General features: G+C 38.2%; 1 protein-coding gene across 1 annotated transcript in view; it reads left to right on the plus strand.

Moving 5' to 3' along the window:
* EYA1 (EYA transcriptional coactivator and phosphatase 1) overlaps nucleotides 1-17,513 on the plus strand; it is a 157,104-nt gene that overhangs the window by 85,605 nt on the left and 53,986 nt on the right. Inside the window, exons 7-11 of the mRNA XM_018079435.2 lie at nucleotides 680-749; nucleotides 1,135-1,280; nucleotides 5,375-5,512; nucleotides 12,007-12,089; nucleotides 12,510-12,696. Of these exons, the coding sequence (XP_017934924.1) occupies nucleotides 680-749; nucleotides 1,135-1,280; nucleotides 5,375-5,512; nucleotides 12,007-12,089; nucleotides 12,510-12,696 (624 nt within the window). The remainder of the gene's footprint in view (nucleotides 1-679; nucleotides 750-1,134; nucleotides 1,281-5,374; nucleotides 5,513-12,006; nucleotides 12,090-12,509; nucleotides 12,697-17,513) is intronic.

A 17,513-nucleotide genomic window follows, 5' to 3' on the forward strand; every position in this document is an offset into this window, starting at 1 on the left:
GTATAAGGCTCTGTGTCAGCAGCGTGGGGCTGCCGGGGGAGCAGCTCATGGTGCAGCCACCTCAGCTTAAGTGTTTCACTAACAACATCTGCACCTTGTACATCTTTATGCAACACTGACTGATTTGAAGGTCTGAAAGCATTTTGGAAAGCAGATAAGGTGGAGGAAAAGAGAAGGAAGTGTAATATGGTAATACATAGTCTGTATCAGGAATTATTTTTTTTTTAAGAAAGAGGCACGTGCTCTGAAGCTGGCCATATGTTTTCAATCGAAGCACGCATAAAGCTCCTTCATAAAATGTAGGTCTTAAAAATTCTAAAAGTTAATAAAATGTTGCACTTGAGATATCAACAACCCTTTGAAAATATGAAGGGAAATGTTTCCATTAGGAAATAGGTTGTTTGCATTGAAAATGTTGTCTGTGCACAGCCAAAGAATAAACTATCGTTCAGGAGTTGTACAAAGGGGCAATTTAGTATTTGAGATTTGCGATCAAGATTTTAATGTTAAGCATTCTTGTGTAGTTCCTGATAAAATATTATTTTCTATCTAAGGTATCAATGATATTTGAATTTAATTAAACTCTTGTTAATACTCTGAAATTCTATTAGGAAAAATAATATTTATCTTTGGTGTGTGTATTTACACTTCTGTGTGCTTTCTTTTCTCCTTGGTGCAGCAATTGGAAGCAGTGGTTTCAGCCCAAGACAAACACACCAGTTCTCCCCACCACAGATTTACCCTTCCAAGTATGATATCTTTTTAAAATAATAATAGTACTAGTAATAGTAATAAGTGAAATAGCCAGATTTTAACATCATATAAAATAATAATTGGGTCCATCTGTTAAGCCATAATTTAAACCACAGCAGCTTCTAGGGAAAAATGTGTTGGTTTTTTTTTTTTAAATTATAAGAATGTATTTGAAAAATATCTGTAAGTTCTTATTTTACTTTTTTTTTTATTATTGATTTCTTATTGTTGTTTTGTCTCTGTCTTATAGTTTCTGTTGTCTAGCATGGCCTATGATTATGTGTTACTGAAGTAGCAGGATTATATTAAGACTAAAAATAAGTACATGCATGTCTGTCTAATGCAGTGTTTGTCTTATTTTCTGTCATTTGTAATCAATAGCAGACCCTACCCACATATTCTTCCTACCCCCTCTTCACAAACGATGGCTGCATATGGGCAGACACAGTTTACAACGGGAATGCAACAAGCTACAGCTTATGCCACTTACCCCCAGCCTGGCCAACCCTATGGAATCCCTTCATATGGTAAGAAATCACATCCGTGTTATTTTACTCCTGAGGTAAATATTCTTTAGATCAAGATTATGTGACCCTTGTGTTAATACTTAGTGAGAAAGCTGTGCTCTAGAGCATTTCTTGTGAAAGACTGGTGATTTCCCGACGTTCGAATGACTGATGCTTTAATTTATGTATTAAAGAGCTAAGAAGGTACTCAAGAGGATGAATCCATTTGGGGATCAAGGAGAGAGGTTCATTAGCTTTTTATTGGTGATATCAGAAAAACAGCACTGAAATAGGAAAAGAGATCCATGGGCTTCCATTAGACAGGCATGGCCCCTGGTGACTTGCTGAGGAGCTCTGCTCTCCAGCAGTGCAATAGGTTACCTTGGTACATAAAGGTCTGAGTTTCAGCTGATACAGATCACTGGAACCCAGATGAATCCATGAAGCTGTGCTGATTTTCAGCAGGCAAAAAACTGATTCAAAAGGACCCACCCCCCCCAAAAAAAATCTCACTTTCCAATGTTTTAAAAATCCCTGGAGGTGAAAATTGAGGTAAATTGACACTAAATCTCTGTCTGCCTGATGAAGGAGATAGTACTAAGTAGCAAATATTTCCAAAAAAATTTAATTTAAAAACAAGCTGCTGTGGGTGAGACCATTTTCCTGCCAGACTGTCTGCTGGCAGACCACATAGCAGTGCAGCAGCAAGGATGCATTATTAGAAAATAGGCCTCATATTCCTCTGGGGGAATATATTAAAAATATACAATCCACATGCTTTGAGCAGTAAAGATACATTATGTAAAGATACATTCAGATAGTGTAAGTTTTATACAAAAATGATAGAACTCATCATAAAAGCTGTTCCGTTTAAAATTGTTAAAAGTTTTAAGTGCAAAACTGGTGAATCTTTCATCCTGAAATCTGCAAGCTGAAATTCACTGGATCTCAGGTATATCCTATAGCAGACTATTGTGAACAATCGGTAAAAGAAATACCTTATTATTTCCCCTTACTTTAAAATATGGTTCTAAACATAAATTGGATGTTTCAGATCAAATCCACATATTTTAAACTTACATTATGCAGATGGGGGAGTCTTACACACACACAAAACCTCCTGTTGCTGATGAGAGCTGTTTGCTAATTCCATCTGGATCAGGTGGGGTGATAACGGACGATCCCTTTCCCCACCATGCTGTTTTTGACCTGTTTCTCCTGCGGACACCTCGTGTTCATACTTGGCTAACTGTGGAGCTTGGGCAGCCCAAACACTGACTTTTTTGGTTTTTTGCTTGGTTCCTCTGGATGAAATCCTGACCTCACTGAAGTCAACTCTAAAATTCCCACTGACTTTAGCCAGGCCTTGATTTCACTACTTGAGTTTAGCTGTCTCGCTGTCGTCGGAGCTGTAATTGAGAGTTGCTTTACTTGGCAACTGCTCTCAGGGGTTAACATGCCTGCCTGCTCTTTTGTTTTGTTTTGTTTTCTTGCCTAGTCCATCCCCCATGCCTAAGACTTCAAATAATTTTGCCTAACGTTTTACATTGCAGAGCTGATTTTGACCACTGAAACCCTCAGTTCATAAGAAAAGTAGATTTTTACATCTTTTATTCTTTTCAGACAGTGATTTGTGGCTCGGACTAAGGTACTTCTTACTGATGTACTGTATTAGAGCAATATTTAAAAGAAAATAACTATTAAAAATTTTTAGGACCTAGCATCATTTGTATTTTTTGCATATTTAAGGCACATCATATGATCTATGCTCCCAAATTAAATTATACAGGGAGCATTGGGATGCTCATTTGCAACAGGCAAGAACTGAAACCTTGCTTAGAGCCAAAATTCTTCTCTTTGGTCTGCAGCTTAGGCCTCATGTACCCTCTGTCTTGCCTTTGTTTCATCCAGGCAGAAATCTTCCACTTCCATCAGGTATAAAGAGAGAAGACTTATGACATATGTGAAACGAAAAACTGAGTTGAGCAGGGGGGCTCTTTCTTTTTGTTTCTTTACTCTGGGTCTACTGGAAGAAAAAGTATTCATGAATTCCCGTATCAGCCTTTCTCAAGTTTTCTCTCTAGGGCAAAGTTTGGGAAGATGCTGTCTCAAATGCACCTCTATCCTCTTCATTTTTCCACTTCCCCACCTCCACAGCAGTGCAGCCATGCAGGCAGGAAGGGGGGTGGAGGAGAATGCCATTGACAGCTGCTGCCCAGGGGCTCCTGGCTCTGCTTCATCTGCAAAGCCCCTGAGGAGGTTGGAGAATTTCCTGAAACTCTTTCCTCCTACCTGCTCCAGCAGCAGCTTCTAGCAAAGGCCTTGCTTACCAACTTCTTTGCTTTCCAGATCCTGGCAGTCCCCTTGTGTTTTCTCACTCTCCCTTCCCACTTCCTTGCATACATTAGACTTGAGAAAAGAAGGGAGCATCAAGGTTTGATGAGTGAAGGCCTTCAGGATGAGAGCAGGTGGGAAGAGTAAGTCTCAGGAGATGAAAGGCTCTTCATAGCATGGAGGTTTGCAAAAGGGCATATGAGTGCCAAGTTGTCTTCACTCAAGTGGCGTCCTCCTGCTGCTGCCTTTGATCGTCTCCTCCCACTTGGTCTGAGATGGACAATTAAATCACACTGTTAAAAAAAATTTAGACTGCAAATTTAATTCTTGATTTAGTCAAACTTTCTCTAAGCAATATTTAATCAGCCTTTCAGAAGTCCTTAAACAGACAGCAAATAAGGATCACTGATACCAAATCATCCATAGCAGGAGTTTCCCCTTGAAAATGAGGTGTCAGATTTGTCATTGGGACAGTTTAATTGTAACATAAAACAGAAGAAGCAAGTAAGCATCAGAGAAAAAGAAGCAAACAGGGATAATCTGGCAGTTAACAGGTCTGGCAGAAGGAATTAAGGGTAAATAATGACAGCAGTTGAAAAATAATTATTTAGATGGCAGAAAATATGCTGCCATTTGTATATAGAGAGGTATTGAAGTTTTGCAAACATAGTAACTTCTCAGCCCTTTCCTGCCTTCAAACACTGTTGAATATTGTTTAAAAAAATCCAACCAGAAAATGGACTTAAATTAACAGTAATTTTCAAAGGAATGTTACTAATTCACACTTAGACAATTCAGTTCAAATATCGGTGGTTTCTGAACAATGAGGTATCACTGAATGCCACAGTGAAACCTAAGAATATTGTATCACTTTTCCATTGCTTTGGCTATAATTATTTTTAAATGGTGGTTCATGTTGGGACAACCTTATAATTAAAACTAAGAGACAGAGGCTTATTTTTTGAATTTCGTCGGTATTTTACTTGCTGATATTTACTTGCTTGTTGCCTTACAAATTGGGGGAAGAATCACTGAACTTGGGCAGCAAGTCGTTATTGATCAGACTTCAGATTCTTTTATAATTAAGTTTAGAAATGAGAGTGTAATGTGATGTGTAATGGATTTCCCTGTCAGTGCAGATTAATGACTCTGCTATTTTTTCCCAGTTTGGGAGGCTGCTTCAGGAATAGTTCTTGTCTATTAGGTGTTTATTTGTTAAAAGACTGAATGCCTCCTATAGTGTTTAATTAGCTTTGAAAAATCATCATTACACTTAATACTGCTAGTTCTCTTTATCCACTTCTAATTCCTTAGAAATTAAGGAGCACTAGGAGCTGTGTAATTTTCATGTAGGAATATTATACGATGCAAATCTCAATTATGTCGTTAATGAGTAGATGGCAGGAGAGCTTGGCTGTGCTATGTTTCATTAAAATCATATAAAGTTGCTAATCTACCTCTGTGTAATGTCATGAGTATATGGAAAAGCTTACCTCTGGCAGGAAAGGAAGACAGGAATAATGCAACTTCCTGTTCATGTATAAATTTCTTTTGCAGTTATTGGAAACACAGTTTTGAATTTAACCTCTCCCTGGTGAACTTCAGTTTTCTGAGTGCTTTTAGACTGCTTTTACCCTGTTCATTTGTGCATGCTCTCAATATTTGTTCTCTCATGAAAGCAAATAGTAGTTGTATGTTAAAAGTGCTGTTAATTAAGTGATTTTATTTTCCATCCCTGTTTGAATATGAACAAATAGATTTGCTGTCACTAACTGATTTAGGTGCATTGTGGGCAGGCATCAAGACAGAAGGTGGATTGGCACAGTCACAGTCACCTGGACAGACAGGATTTCTAAGCTACGGTGCCAGTTTTAGCACACCTCAACCTGGACAGGCTCCCTATAGCTACCAGATGCAAGGTCTGTATAAACAGATATTACCATTAATTAGATACAGTTAATGCTATGGGGTGTTTCTTTTTTTTCTTATTTCTTTACATTCCTGGAATAAAAATTAATGTTTGCTTGAGCACTTATCTCTGATGTTATTGCAGTTGGAGCTGAAATGATGATTGCCTTTGTTGAGAGCAGCGACAGACCAGCTCTTAGCAGTTTGGAAGATCCCTTCCTTCATTAAATTTTAAATAGTGAAGTGTTCTAGTGTTATTACAATAAAAATGTATCTCCAAATAACAATAATTTAGAGTTTAGCAAATAGTGAACGAGACAAAGCAAGTCCTGGAAAACGTGTGAGGATTATGGATTTAGGAAGTGCCAAATATAATTTGACACCTGAGTGTGTTCGAGAAGGGACAAGAAGATAAAAATACCTACTGCAGCTGTGGAGGTGCCTAAGTAATGATTGAAGTCTGTTTCTTTGAAGTCTATTTAAAAGCTGTAAGTCTTTGTATGTGCAGGCTATTATTATCAATTATGTTTTGTAGCCTTTCTTGCCTGTTTAGTTTACTTAATATCTTTCCACCTTGTTCTCACAATTCTTTTTCCCCTTCTGTATCAAGAAGTCACTGGGTGTACCTGGTTCTGGATTTTGCACCACTTTAAGTGATATTTTAAAAAATCTTTGATTGCTAGAAATAGCTAATTTTGGATGTCCACTGCAGGCCTTTTCACCCCTGAATTTGTCAGTAGGAATCAGATGTCTTGCAGATTTTAGAGTTGTTGAAATATGTGATCATTCACAGAATTGGACCACTTTTTTTTTTTTCAAGTTTAGCACCTTTCTTTATTATTATTATTAGCTCAGTTTAAACTGTGCTCTGTCAAGTAAACACTCCATGAAATGTCTTGAAGCAGAAGTGCTTTCAGAGACAAAGCGAATGAGGTTTGCTTTTGTTCCACAATTTTAAGGGTATATTGATCCAGTCTTTGCTCAGACACAAAAGAGGTGGTTTTTGTTGCTCTTTTTTTTTTATAATCCCTTTTTGAACTGTGTGTTGAGTAGCTCTGTAGGGTAGAAGTGACCATCTGATGTCTGAAGTATTGATGAATTGTAATGTGCTCTGACAAGTAAGAAGGATAGAATCATCTATGTGCTGAATAATGATGATCTTCTACTCATCGGTGTAAATATAACCATAAACAGGTTATTGGTTTTGCTTTCAGCAGATAGCTATACAAAAAACTCGAACAAAAAACCCACACCTGCCCACCCTCCCAAAAAATCCAACCTCTTTGTAGGAGAGAGCTCAAAATACTTGCCAGCAGCAGCTACAAGGAATTTCTGGATCAACATTTCAACTTTTAAGGAACTGATAATTCATGGTCTCTAGGAAATAGTGTTATTGAAAAATCATGTCTGTGTTGCCAATAATTTCTGTTGCAGTAGTACCTCCATGCCACAGTCCTATACAGAGGATCCTGTTGTGCTAACCTATATAGCCAAATGAAAACATAGTCCTATGGAAGTTGGAGGCTAAAATAAAACACAAAGGCTAGAAGGGCCTAGTGTAACAATAAAGCTGACACTTTAGCGATAATAAACAGTCGATACCCCATATTGGTTGTTTAACAGCTCTGAAGTTGTTTTTTGTAAGATACAGAGGAGAGGGATATCAATAAAATGGGATTTTAGGCAGAAAAGTGAAGTAGTAGTTTTGCAGATGTTTGTGGGAAACTCATTCGATAGAGAGAAGAAAGGGGGGGCAGCATGGGGTAACATGAGAGAGTGTTTGTTGGAAAATGGTAAGAGTAAGTGAATGCTGACATTTCGTAGATAGCCTGCACATACAATGTAGAACAGAGCTAGGACTCAGTCAATGGACTGCATAGAGGTCTGCCATAGAGTGTATTGTTTTGTTTTCTGCAATATGCAAAATGTGTATAAGATCAGAATTGTCAAGCTCAGGAAAGGGTGTCAGTTGTCAAGAAATGGAACAGTAACATCTTGGAAAGCTTTTCAGCAGTACACATTGAAAAGCAAGGCTCTAAAAATATTCTTCAAAAAGAAATGTGTTAATGATGACCCAGTTGAGAAGTTTTAACAAGAAGAGAGTCGGAGGCATTGATTTCATGATGCTGTTGTCTGCAGGGCTGAGGGAGGAGGGGGTCTGAGCCTGGGTTCTGCCCCAGCTGTGCTGTACTTGGGCTGTGAGCTGCCCACCTCTGGAAGTCAACAGATCACTGACAGTCTGGCTTGGGCAGAAGAACCACAGGTCAGAGTTGAGTGGTCCCTGTGGTGTGTATGTTCTTTCTGTTGTACTCATAAACAACACAATGTGTGGGTGAGGGAAGGACTGGTCTTCTACAGAAACATTAGAGACCATAAGAATGGAACGTTTCAGATGAAAATATTGGTGGAATTGTTAATTGCTAAGTAGAAAAGAATCACATTGCTGAACAGGTCTTTCTTGCAGTTAAATGTTTGACAGTATATGTGTATACTATACATGAGAATATATATGTATTTTTTATGTTTTCATTAGGCTAACTTTTGTATTTGAAATAACTTTAAATTGACTTAATTCTTCCTTTAGGTTGAACAGCTGTTAAAAGTAAACAGAAACATGTTTCCCTTTCCTCATTTAGTTTTGGAAGAAGAACCTATTCATAGTTTCAAAGGACAAAATTTATTCTCATGTCAGAAGACAGGGTTAGTGCTGCTGCTGTTAAGTTGTTTGTGCGGAAACTTCCAGAGAGGAAAATGAGTTTCTTCTCCCTTTCCCCTCTAGGACTATAAGGGCAGGCTGCAGCCTCAACCTTGTCATAGCCTGCAATAGCCATTCTTCATCTCCTGCATGCAGCTGCTGAGCTGCTAAATGGAGATAATGGATCCCACAACCTACTTCACAACCATGTGTTACATGACAGTGTGCTCGGGGCCCTGCGTTCTTGCCTGCAGTAAAGGGGATTTCCTAGTGGCCTTGCAGTTGTCATGCTCGTGTTCCCTGGCTGGGGTTACCTCGTGCTCGAAAGCTTTGGAGTTAATTCTGGTTCCTCTCCCTGGGGTGAATGTCTTCCTGCAATGTAGAGACTCTGCCTCGTGGTGCGTGTGCAGCCAATTAAATCCAGTGCTTTTCCTGACCCTGCTGAAATTACAGCGTGATTAGTCACTGAACAATAGTGCAGGGAGAGACTGCCAACTTTTGAAAATTATAAGGAGAATCGCTACCTGTGACTCCGTGCTCAGGTTATTCTGGTAATCAGGTTTTTGTTCGTTACAAATTTATCATCCCTGTAACAGGGGGTGCATAGGGGAGAGGGTGAGAAGAGGGCTCAGGCAGTTCTGCCACCCCATCTCCCCACTCCCCCCGCCCTTACTTAACAAATGTGTTCCTTAAGCTGTTTTTCATATAACTTGCTTCATAGATGTTGAAAGACCACTTACATGACTAATGGCTGTGGGAATGGGCCGTTGTTCCTATATAGGTAGAGTTATAAGGATTGCTCGGTGAGGATAAATGAAGTGGAGAAGGGCTGGGGGGAGCGGCAAGGAAAGACCTCCATTTGCAACTGTCTTATTTGAGTATCCTTTGATTGTGATTAAAGATGGCTTTTACCCTGCACTCGGTATCCTACTGCTAGAAGGGTAGGATGCCTGTGATGAGCACCAGCATTGTTTTAGTTACCAAGACTGTGACGATTAACTATCCAATTGGTTTGGGAAATCAACCATAAAAAAGTAAACACTAAGGTATTTGGTTATTATTATACAGTATAAAAATATTGTGCTGGATGGCCAACCAGTTACTAGGACAACAAAGGAGAGTTTGCCAAGGATTTTTAAGCACTGTAAGCAAACGGAAGAAACCTTGAGTTTAAATAGCCCATCTGGCCGTCTTCGGCTTTCCCAAGAGAGCTGCACTAAACTTCTGCCACATACATTGTACCCTGATGATAGACATAGCCCATGGCAAGGAGACTGAGCCAGGAAAGCAAATGGACTCCTGTGGCCAATACACGGGGGAGGACAGCATCCCACGCCTCGCGGCAGCAGCACAGCAGCAAGCCCCGTGCCTGGAGCCTGCTCCCTACTCCCAGCAGGGTCCGTCAGCCTTCTGACGCTGACCGGGATTCCCAGCTTTAATGTGGGTCAGAGCTCTTGGCAAAATAGACCTTTGACCTGCAATTTACAGCTTTTATCACATTTTAAAGCTACGTAGCTGGCCAAGTTAGAGCAGTAAATCTCGTGCATTTTGTAACGATTATTATTTTTGTATTTACTCAGCTAAGACAGGACAGCAGCTCTATGCCATGTTATGGCTGAATACTTAAAAAACAAATGGCAACACTGAAGTATTTTAAAAAGAACTTTAGGCCTGTAGTTCTGGGTGGCCCACGGAGCTGTTTCTGAGAAACCTGCTTCATGTTTGTTACGGTCTAGGAGACCCCTACCCCTCCTCCATAGGAGCCAGTGCTGACCATGAGATGAAAGAGAGAGAGCTGCAAGTTAGTATGTGTGTGTCTTTGTCTGAGAGGGAGAGATGCTGGCTGGCATGTGATTACTTTACTCATTTGCTCTTGCAAATTATTTGCCAAATTTTTGACAGAAGCTCAAAAAAAACCTTTGGTTTTTTTTTTTCTTATGAGAGGCTTTTTATATCTCTTTTGTATTTTTTTTTAGAGTGGCTCAAACTGTGCACCTCTAAATCCTGTGTTTGAATGTATTACTGCATCACTCAAAAATATCTACAGAAATAAAAAGAGACACAGTGACTTACATTCTTCCAGCCAAAGCACTATTAGAAATAAAATATCATTTCAAAGTTTTGCAATTTAAAATATTTTTCAACTGTATTTTGGCTCTGGGGTTTGTTATAATAAAAAAAAATAACATCTGTTTTCCAATTTTAAATTAAATTTAAAACAACATGTTTTTCTCATTAGTACTGTTTATCTGTACTATCTGCTAAACTTGGATGTCAACTCTTCTGCTGAAGTAATCTGATTTTAGTTTGCAGGATTAGTAGCATCTATGAACAGCCACAAAGCTTTTGCATTAATAGAAGATAGAAGAGAAACGTTTACAGTCATTATCATATGTTAAGTTTAAGATTCATCATTTACTCCCATTGCTGTTTGACTTCACATCTCCTTCTTTGTTTGAGACTTAGCTTGTATGTGCTTTTAGTTACTTTTGCAATCAAAGCATGTAAGTATTTTCCCTTCTGACTTCTCATAGCTAGGATACCTATTGGTTTTGAGGTTTTTTTTATTTCAAGAAGTAGATAGCTCACAATTGTCCTTAGGGGGTTGTACTAAGCATGCAGCCCTGCCTGCATTCTGTGCTCTTTGGAGTTGCAAGAAACATCACTTTTCCCGATGAGTAACCTCTGCATAGAATTTGGTTGTTAATTGAGGTTTTGTTGGTTATCTCAGGGGATTGGTGCATCTGCGTGCCTGGCTCTCTGTTGATTTTCATCCCTCCTTGTCTCCTTTGCTCACCTGCAAGCTTTTGCTCCCAGGCTCTCTGTATATCTTTGCACTAAGGCAAGTCTGGTGGTGAGAGAGGCTGTAAACAACTTGTGTGCTTTAATAATCTGCACTGGGTGATGTTCTCCTGCTGGACAAGTTCAATAGGTTGCCTGATTACAGACTCTGTGGTGGCTTATGTAGCTTCACCCTGTGCATCCATATGCCTGAGCTGGTGGCTGTGTCACTCCCGGGTTATAACCAGTGAGGGCAGAACAGCTAAAAGGGGATTGCTGCCCTTTTAGTGGAACAGCTTCTCAGGTTGGGTATTAAACCTGAGAGCCCCATCTGTCTCATTTTGGTGGCTCATGAAAGCAGGAGAAGGGAGATGAAGGCAGTAATTCAGTATGTGAGCTAAATTCAATCTTGGGTCTCCCTTCTCAGGGATACTTTTTTTCTCTTGTGTCATGCCTAATAGACTCTATCAAAAAAGAAAAGATTTGCAGCCCAAGGCCGTGTATGATCGATTAGTGAATCCTAATGGCTTTGCAGTTGGACTGAGCTGTTTGGAGGAGGGAGTTATGGCTTTTGTTGTTTCTGTGAGGGGCTGAGGCTCAGGAAGGGGAGAGGACACAGTTCTCAAAGGTGGAAGGAGAAACAAAGCCAGTGGGCTTTCGTGAGTGGAGATGGCATCTCTTGGGACAAGGCTTGCCATTACTGTTCAACAAAAAAAGTAAAGAAACTCATTACTTCTACGATGCTGGGTATTATTTGGAGGAGTGGGATAGCCTAATATGCAATCAGAGCTGAGGTGACTCCAAAATTCCTGTCTAAATTTCAAGGGATTTTTTTATTGCAGTAATGAAACACATAGTGTAGGAACTATGAATTATCACTTTCCATATATTAACATGTTGTAGAGCCAAATCAGGCAACATATGGGAAATATTACAAATATGCCATAACCTTATGATATAATCGTGTGATGGAAGTTATTTTCCGATACTTTGTTTTAGTAATGTATGTAATTTTTCTTTTTATTTCAGGCAGCAGTTTTACAACATCATCAGGAATATATGCAGGAAATAATTCCCTCACAAATTCTACTGGATTTAATAGTTCACAGCAGGTAAATTTGTAAATAGGAGCTCAGCAAACTTTGACCAACTTAGAATTCTCATCCACTGAAAAAATGTAGCCCTTAAATAGCTTATTGAAAGAAATTAGCATCCTTTCAAGTTAAACTAAGATTTATAAATGTTTTTCTGCAATTTGTTGTCTTCCAATTCTAGAACTAATTGTCTGAGGTTGATATTCTAATTCACACATCTTCAGCAGTGTGTCTAATTAACTACTTGTATGAGAAGACATACTAAATTATGTGCAATTTAGATATTGTTTTACTGTCTCGCAGTTTTAGGTCCTATAGCATGTAGTCCAGGAAGCATACTGCTCAAAGTCTGACATGTGTTTGTGGTTATATTTTGGAATTTATACTAAAAAGTAGCAAAACTTTGATGGACTATTCAGTTGCTTTTTTGTCTTGCAGGAATATCCCTCTTATCCCAGTTTTGGCCAGGGCCAATATGCACAATATTATAATAGCTCACCATATCCTTCACATTACATGACAAACACCAACACCAGCCCTACGACACCCTCCACAAATGCAACATACCAGCTTCAAGAACCACCATCTGGCATCACCAGTCAAGCGGTTACAGATCCTGCAGCAGGTAATTACATGGATTTTATTGTCCCTATGAGGCACGTTTTTGTAAGTTGAAAGGGGATTGAGTTGGATTTTTTTGTGTGTGTGTAGTTGTTGATTTTTTTTTTTATTATTTCTTAATCCTGAGCCTGTGGCACGTCTTGTACAGATTCTAACAGAAAATAGACTGAAGAAAAAAGAGGATCAGTAAAAGTTTTAAAGCTTGTGCAAAATACAATTTGTTTGTATTTATTTGTAAAGTGCATGTGTTAAAAATTGCAGGCTATGGACAAGTCTTTACACTAAACCAGAACCTTATGTTTTTAAGCTCTGTCTTCATTAAGATAAACTCCTTTGATTTTTCTAAGTAAGACTGAAATCAAGAGGCCTTCAGACCATAGCCCAACTGTCCACTTGAAAGAGAATTTTGTGGTTTTTTACTTTAAGAGGACATAATAATGCTTGTAATGGGGAGTTGAAATTGCACAAGTGTTTCCATTTTAAGAAAAGATTTTCAGTGACTTGTCCTTTTTCCCAGTTATTTTACCTTTCTTGTTGGAATTTGGCAGTCCTGTACTAGTTGAGATATTTTTTGAGCATTTATTTCAAACTACTCCAGCTGTTTTTGGAAATGAGGGGTGAAAAATACTTTTCACATTATTGAAAAAAATAATAATCCATTTTTTTAACAGTTCAAGCATGTCAGTACTTAGTAGATGGCAGAAGTTTGAAATCTGTCAGAGAGAAATTCCAGGGTTGCAAATGTGTTTCTCAGTAATGCAGTGAGAAGCAGCTATGATTTGCAATGGTATCAGGTGATTTTGTTTTGGAGGGGGGATTTTTTGGGGAAGTTGTTTTTAGTTTTCCTGAAGTATTTGATGGGACTAATCTTCCATGTGCACTGCGAGCTTTTAGTATAATTTGCTAGGCTTCTGTTGCTTTTCTGCATGAGTGTGTACCTGAAGAAAATTTATTCAGTTTTGTCTTGTTTGAGGCATTTGCTGAAAGTAAATAGGGAGGAAGATACAGATGATGTATGTGTTTATATACACGAGGTTGCATATGTATGCAATGTATTTGAGAAAGGAATCTTTCTAAATATATGAATGCATGTTGGAGTCTAGGGCATTTAGAATATGTGGATATATGTTGGTGACTTCTTAATTACCCTGCCTTTCCCTTTTTAGAAATTTTTTACTTTTCTTTTCTTGTGGGTTTATTTGCTTCTCTTTTTGATTTGGAAGCAGTTAAGTTCCTCTTAGCCCAAAACCCAAATGTGATCAAGTTTTAGCTTTTATCAAGATATTGAAATTGAATTGTTATATTATCTGGGTCCTGATCTTTTGCAAAATCTTTACATGTATTTATTTTTAAGTCATTGATACTCCCTAAAAGCAGTAGTAAATGCATAAACAACGAAAGGAGTTATATTTTTCCCAAGCTCAAACTTACTGGCTTAAAGGCTGTCTTCCTATTTAAATAGTTTTCTTTACTCTGTAAACCTGGACAGAACTTTTCTATCAGTTCCTTTTTAAGAAGTCTTTTTTTTCCCTCCCTCAAATCCTCTACACTCTTGTTATGAAAGTTTTGTCTAAAAATTTTAAAGAATTTTTTTGAGTTTTCTTATGGATGAGTCCTGCACCAAATCCATCTTCTAGTTTGTGCTTTCACATGTTGAAAGTATATCCATGGGTGCCCTACCACTGCGTGCTTAGCCCTTCCTTGGACATGGGCACACCTCCTCCAGCATTGCTAGGGCTGCCATCTCTTTTCCCAAGACATTAAAGATTTAACAATTCCGAAAAGTTCCTTCTAATGGCTCACAAATAACAACTCTTAGGGTTTTCATGGCCTGACTGCCTGTACTAGAGGCAGGGGCACGTTTAGGAACATGCATGCTGTGGACCACTCTCTATTAGGAGGAGCTAATGAAAGCCGTCTTTCTGTTCTCCTTCATCAACGTGGTTGCAGTCAGCAGAAGGTATAGGGCTAGACCCAGATTTTTCCATTTTTCTTTATGCAATTGTTGTCTTTATGCATTTAAGTTAGGATTCAGCCTAATTAGGCTCCTTCTGTTTTGAGTGGTAAGAGATAAATACCTCTGTTTAGAGTTCAGTTTAACTACAGTCTTAATCCTGAGGTGCCAAAGCATCTCCACTGGTACGAGAGAAGTTTAAGGTGGCTATCAGTGATGGGTTCCTAAGGAATCCAGTGTTCCTAAGGAAACAAGTATTGGGTTCCTAAGGAAAACTTAGGTCAGAACCTTTTGCTGCCTCACAAACCTTCAACTCTTTGAAGAACCCCTTGCAAGAAGGAAAGAAAAGACCAGTCAGTGAATCCAGTGCTGTTCTTGCCATTTCCCCTTGGACAGTGTAAATGGTTTTACTTTTTTCCTTGCTGAGGCTTATTGCAAAGCCTCAGTTGAACTCATACCCAGTCTGCTCAAAAGACAAAGCAAGGCTGGGGTCAAAGAAAAGAGAGATCAGCATGGAGGAGGGTAGTTGTGGTGGACTGAGGACAAGTGAAAGGTGTATTCGACAGAAGGAAATTCATACTTAGGTTAAAAAACACAGAACAAAGGGGCAAAATAAGAAAATTTTAATTGCAGTTAGTCAAATTTCTGCAGACTGTTTTGCCACATCTGGTTAAGTTAGGCTGCTAATCCTCTACCACAATTGGAATGCTTCATATAAGGAATGGTGGGGGGCAGTGGAGAACCATCACATATAGTAGAATGGGATCCAGCTGCTGAATCGCAGCCATCCTACACATCTTCTATATTTAAAAAAAAACATGTAATCTGTATGGTTATGAACTATGCCAGGACAAGCACAGAACAGCCTTCAGACTTTACAGAGGCACCAGAATAATTTGACATATAGGTGGTTCCTATGAAAACGGGCCAGTAAGTGAAACAGAAGAATCTGGTAAGAAATATGTGAAAGAGAGAAAATAATTATGTGCTCTTGTGACATTTTTAGTATAGTTTTGCAGACTCAGAAAGCTCAGACAATTTCACTTGAAATATGTTTAATTCCTTGTCCAAATACAAAATAATACTTTTATGGTTTCCCTCAGTTCCTAGCTAAATATGAAAGTTTTTACCATGCAATCCAGGACATCTAGGGATTCTTGCAGAAGAACCTGAGATTTTCCATGTTCAGTGTTTCTTCTTTCTCTTCCCTTGTGTATTTGAAAAATTTCTTGTGCCATGGTCAGGACAAAATCATTTGATTGCACAGAGGTTTATAGTTCTTGTTCCATAAATCAGACATACAAATTAGTGTTATTTTCTCGTGAACAGAAGGTTGCATTTTTCTTAGTGACAGAATCAGAAAATTGTTAAGCAAAACAATCTCGGTTGACCGTTTCAAATTTTTAATGTGTTCTCTGATTCAAATTTCATTGGAAATTTTGTTCTAGTTCAAAAGGAAGGATTTTCTAAGGTTTGTTGTTTTGGGGTTTTTTTTCCACCTGTAAAACTTTTTTGCAGAAGAAAATACTTTTCATCAGAATGGCAGTAGAATATTAATTTTCTTCTGGGATGAGCTTTCAGTTCATACATGAGTAGATTATCCCAGTTATGGACAGAGAGTTGCTGACTTTTTGTCTAAGCCGTGGTATCTAATGGAAGTAATAATAATTAAAATTATAAAAAAGAACAGAAGTAGACAAATGAGCAAACATTCACTCTCCCTTCCAATATTCACATTCATTGAAATAGGTTCAGAGTGAAAAAAAAGAGGTATTTCTTTATGTTTCATGTAAGTAAGCTATGCAGCTCTTTGCTTCAGGACGTTGTGAATACAAAATGTTTATGCCAGTTCAAGCATTGCTTAGACAAACTCAAAGATTAGATTTACACAGACACCAATGTCAATTCAGGAAATTCTTGATGCAGAAAATCACAGGAGACAGTGGATGAATTAGAGCTGTGTCTATCCTTTTTATGCTTTCTCCCTTAGTTTCCTGCTGTTTGCCCATTTTGAAACTTACCCTGGACAGATGGAGTTTTGACCCCATCCATTATTCCTACCCTGATGTTTTAAAATACTTAACAGTCATAACGTGTATTTCTAAGAGTTAATGTAGAAGAAGACTACCTTTTCTAAAGCTTTCATAATTTTCTCTTGCAATATTTCAATTCTACCATCACAGCTGGTAACAAAAATTTCTCTATTTGTGCAGGGTTTTTCTCATAAATTCAGTCAGAAAAGTTGAATTTATCCTTCTATTTCATATGATGCTGTATTTGTAATTTATTAAACAGTGTTTCTTGCAAGAGAGACTTGCATTGTTCTTGAGATTTGATCTCTTTCAGTTTTCTTGGTTTCTGTAATAAGTATGTTTAATATATTACTGGAAGGTTTGCGGATTTTTTATATTACTCACATACTTCACAATGCAGAATAAAAACCCCACAAGGGTTTTTAAGGGAGTGTACCAGCCAACAAAACTTGTTCTCAGCCATGGGTCACCATTTTGCTCTTAGAAACTAAATTTTTTTTCCTTGAACACTATATCACATTTAGTATTGCAAAAGGGAAAGCATCTTTTACAGTTTCTCCTTATCATATTCCATAACAATAAATTAGAGACATGAAAATGAAACAGAACAAACAGACTATATAGGCAACTTTTCACTAATACTGTATGAAAACAAATGCCGCTATATTTGCGGTAAATTTCTGGTATTCTAATGTTTGTTGTTTTTCATAAATAAAAATGAAGAATAAATCAAGAAGACTCTGTAAAAACAGAAAGAGGATTGGATGCAATAATGAATGGCAAAGTACAGCACTGGTTTTGCTTTTCTGATAATGTTTGTTCTCCTGTTTTTAC

This window comes from Manacus vitellinus, unplaced genomic scaffold (genome assembly GCF_001715985.3).
Source record: "Manacus vitellinus isolate BGI_N305 unplaced genomic scaffold, ASM171598v3 scaffold_1_pilon, whole genome shotgun sequence".
NCBI lineage: Eukaryota > Metazoa > Chordata > Aves > Passeriformes > Pipridae > Manacus > Manacus vitellinus.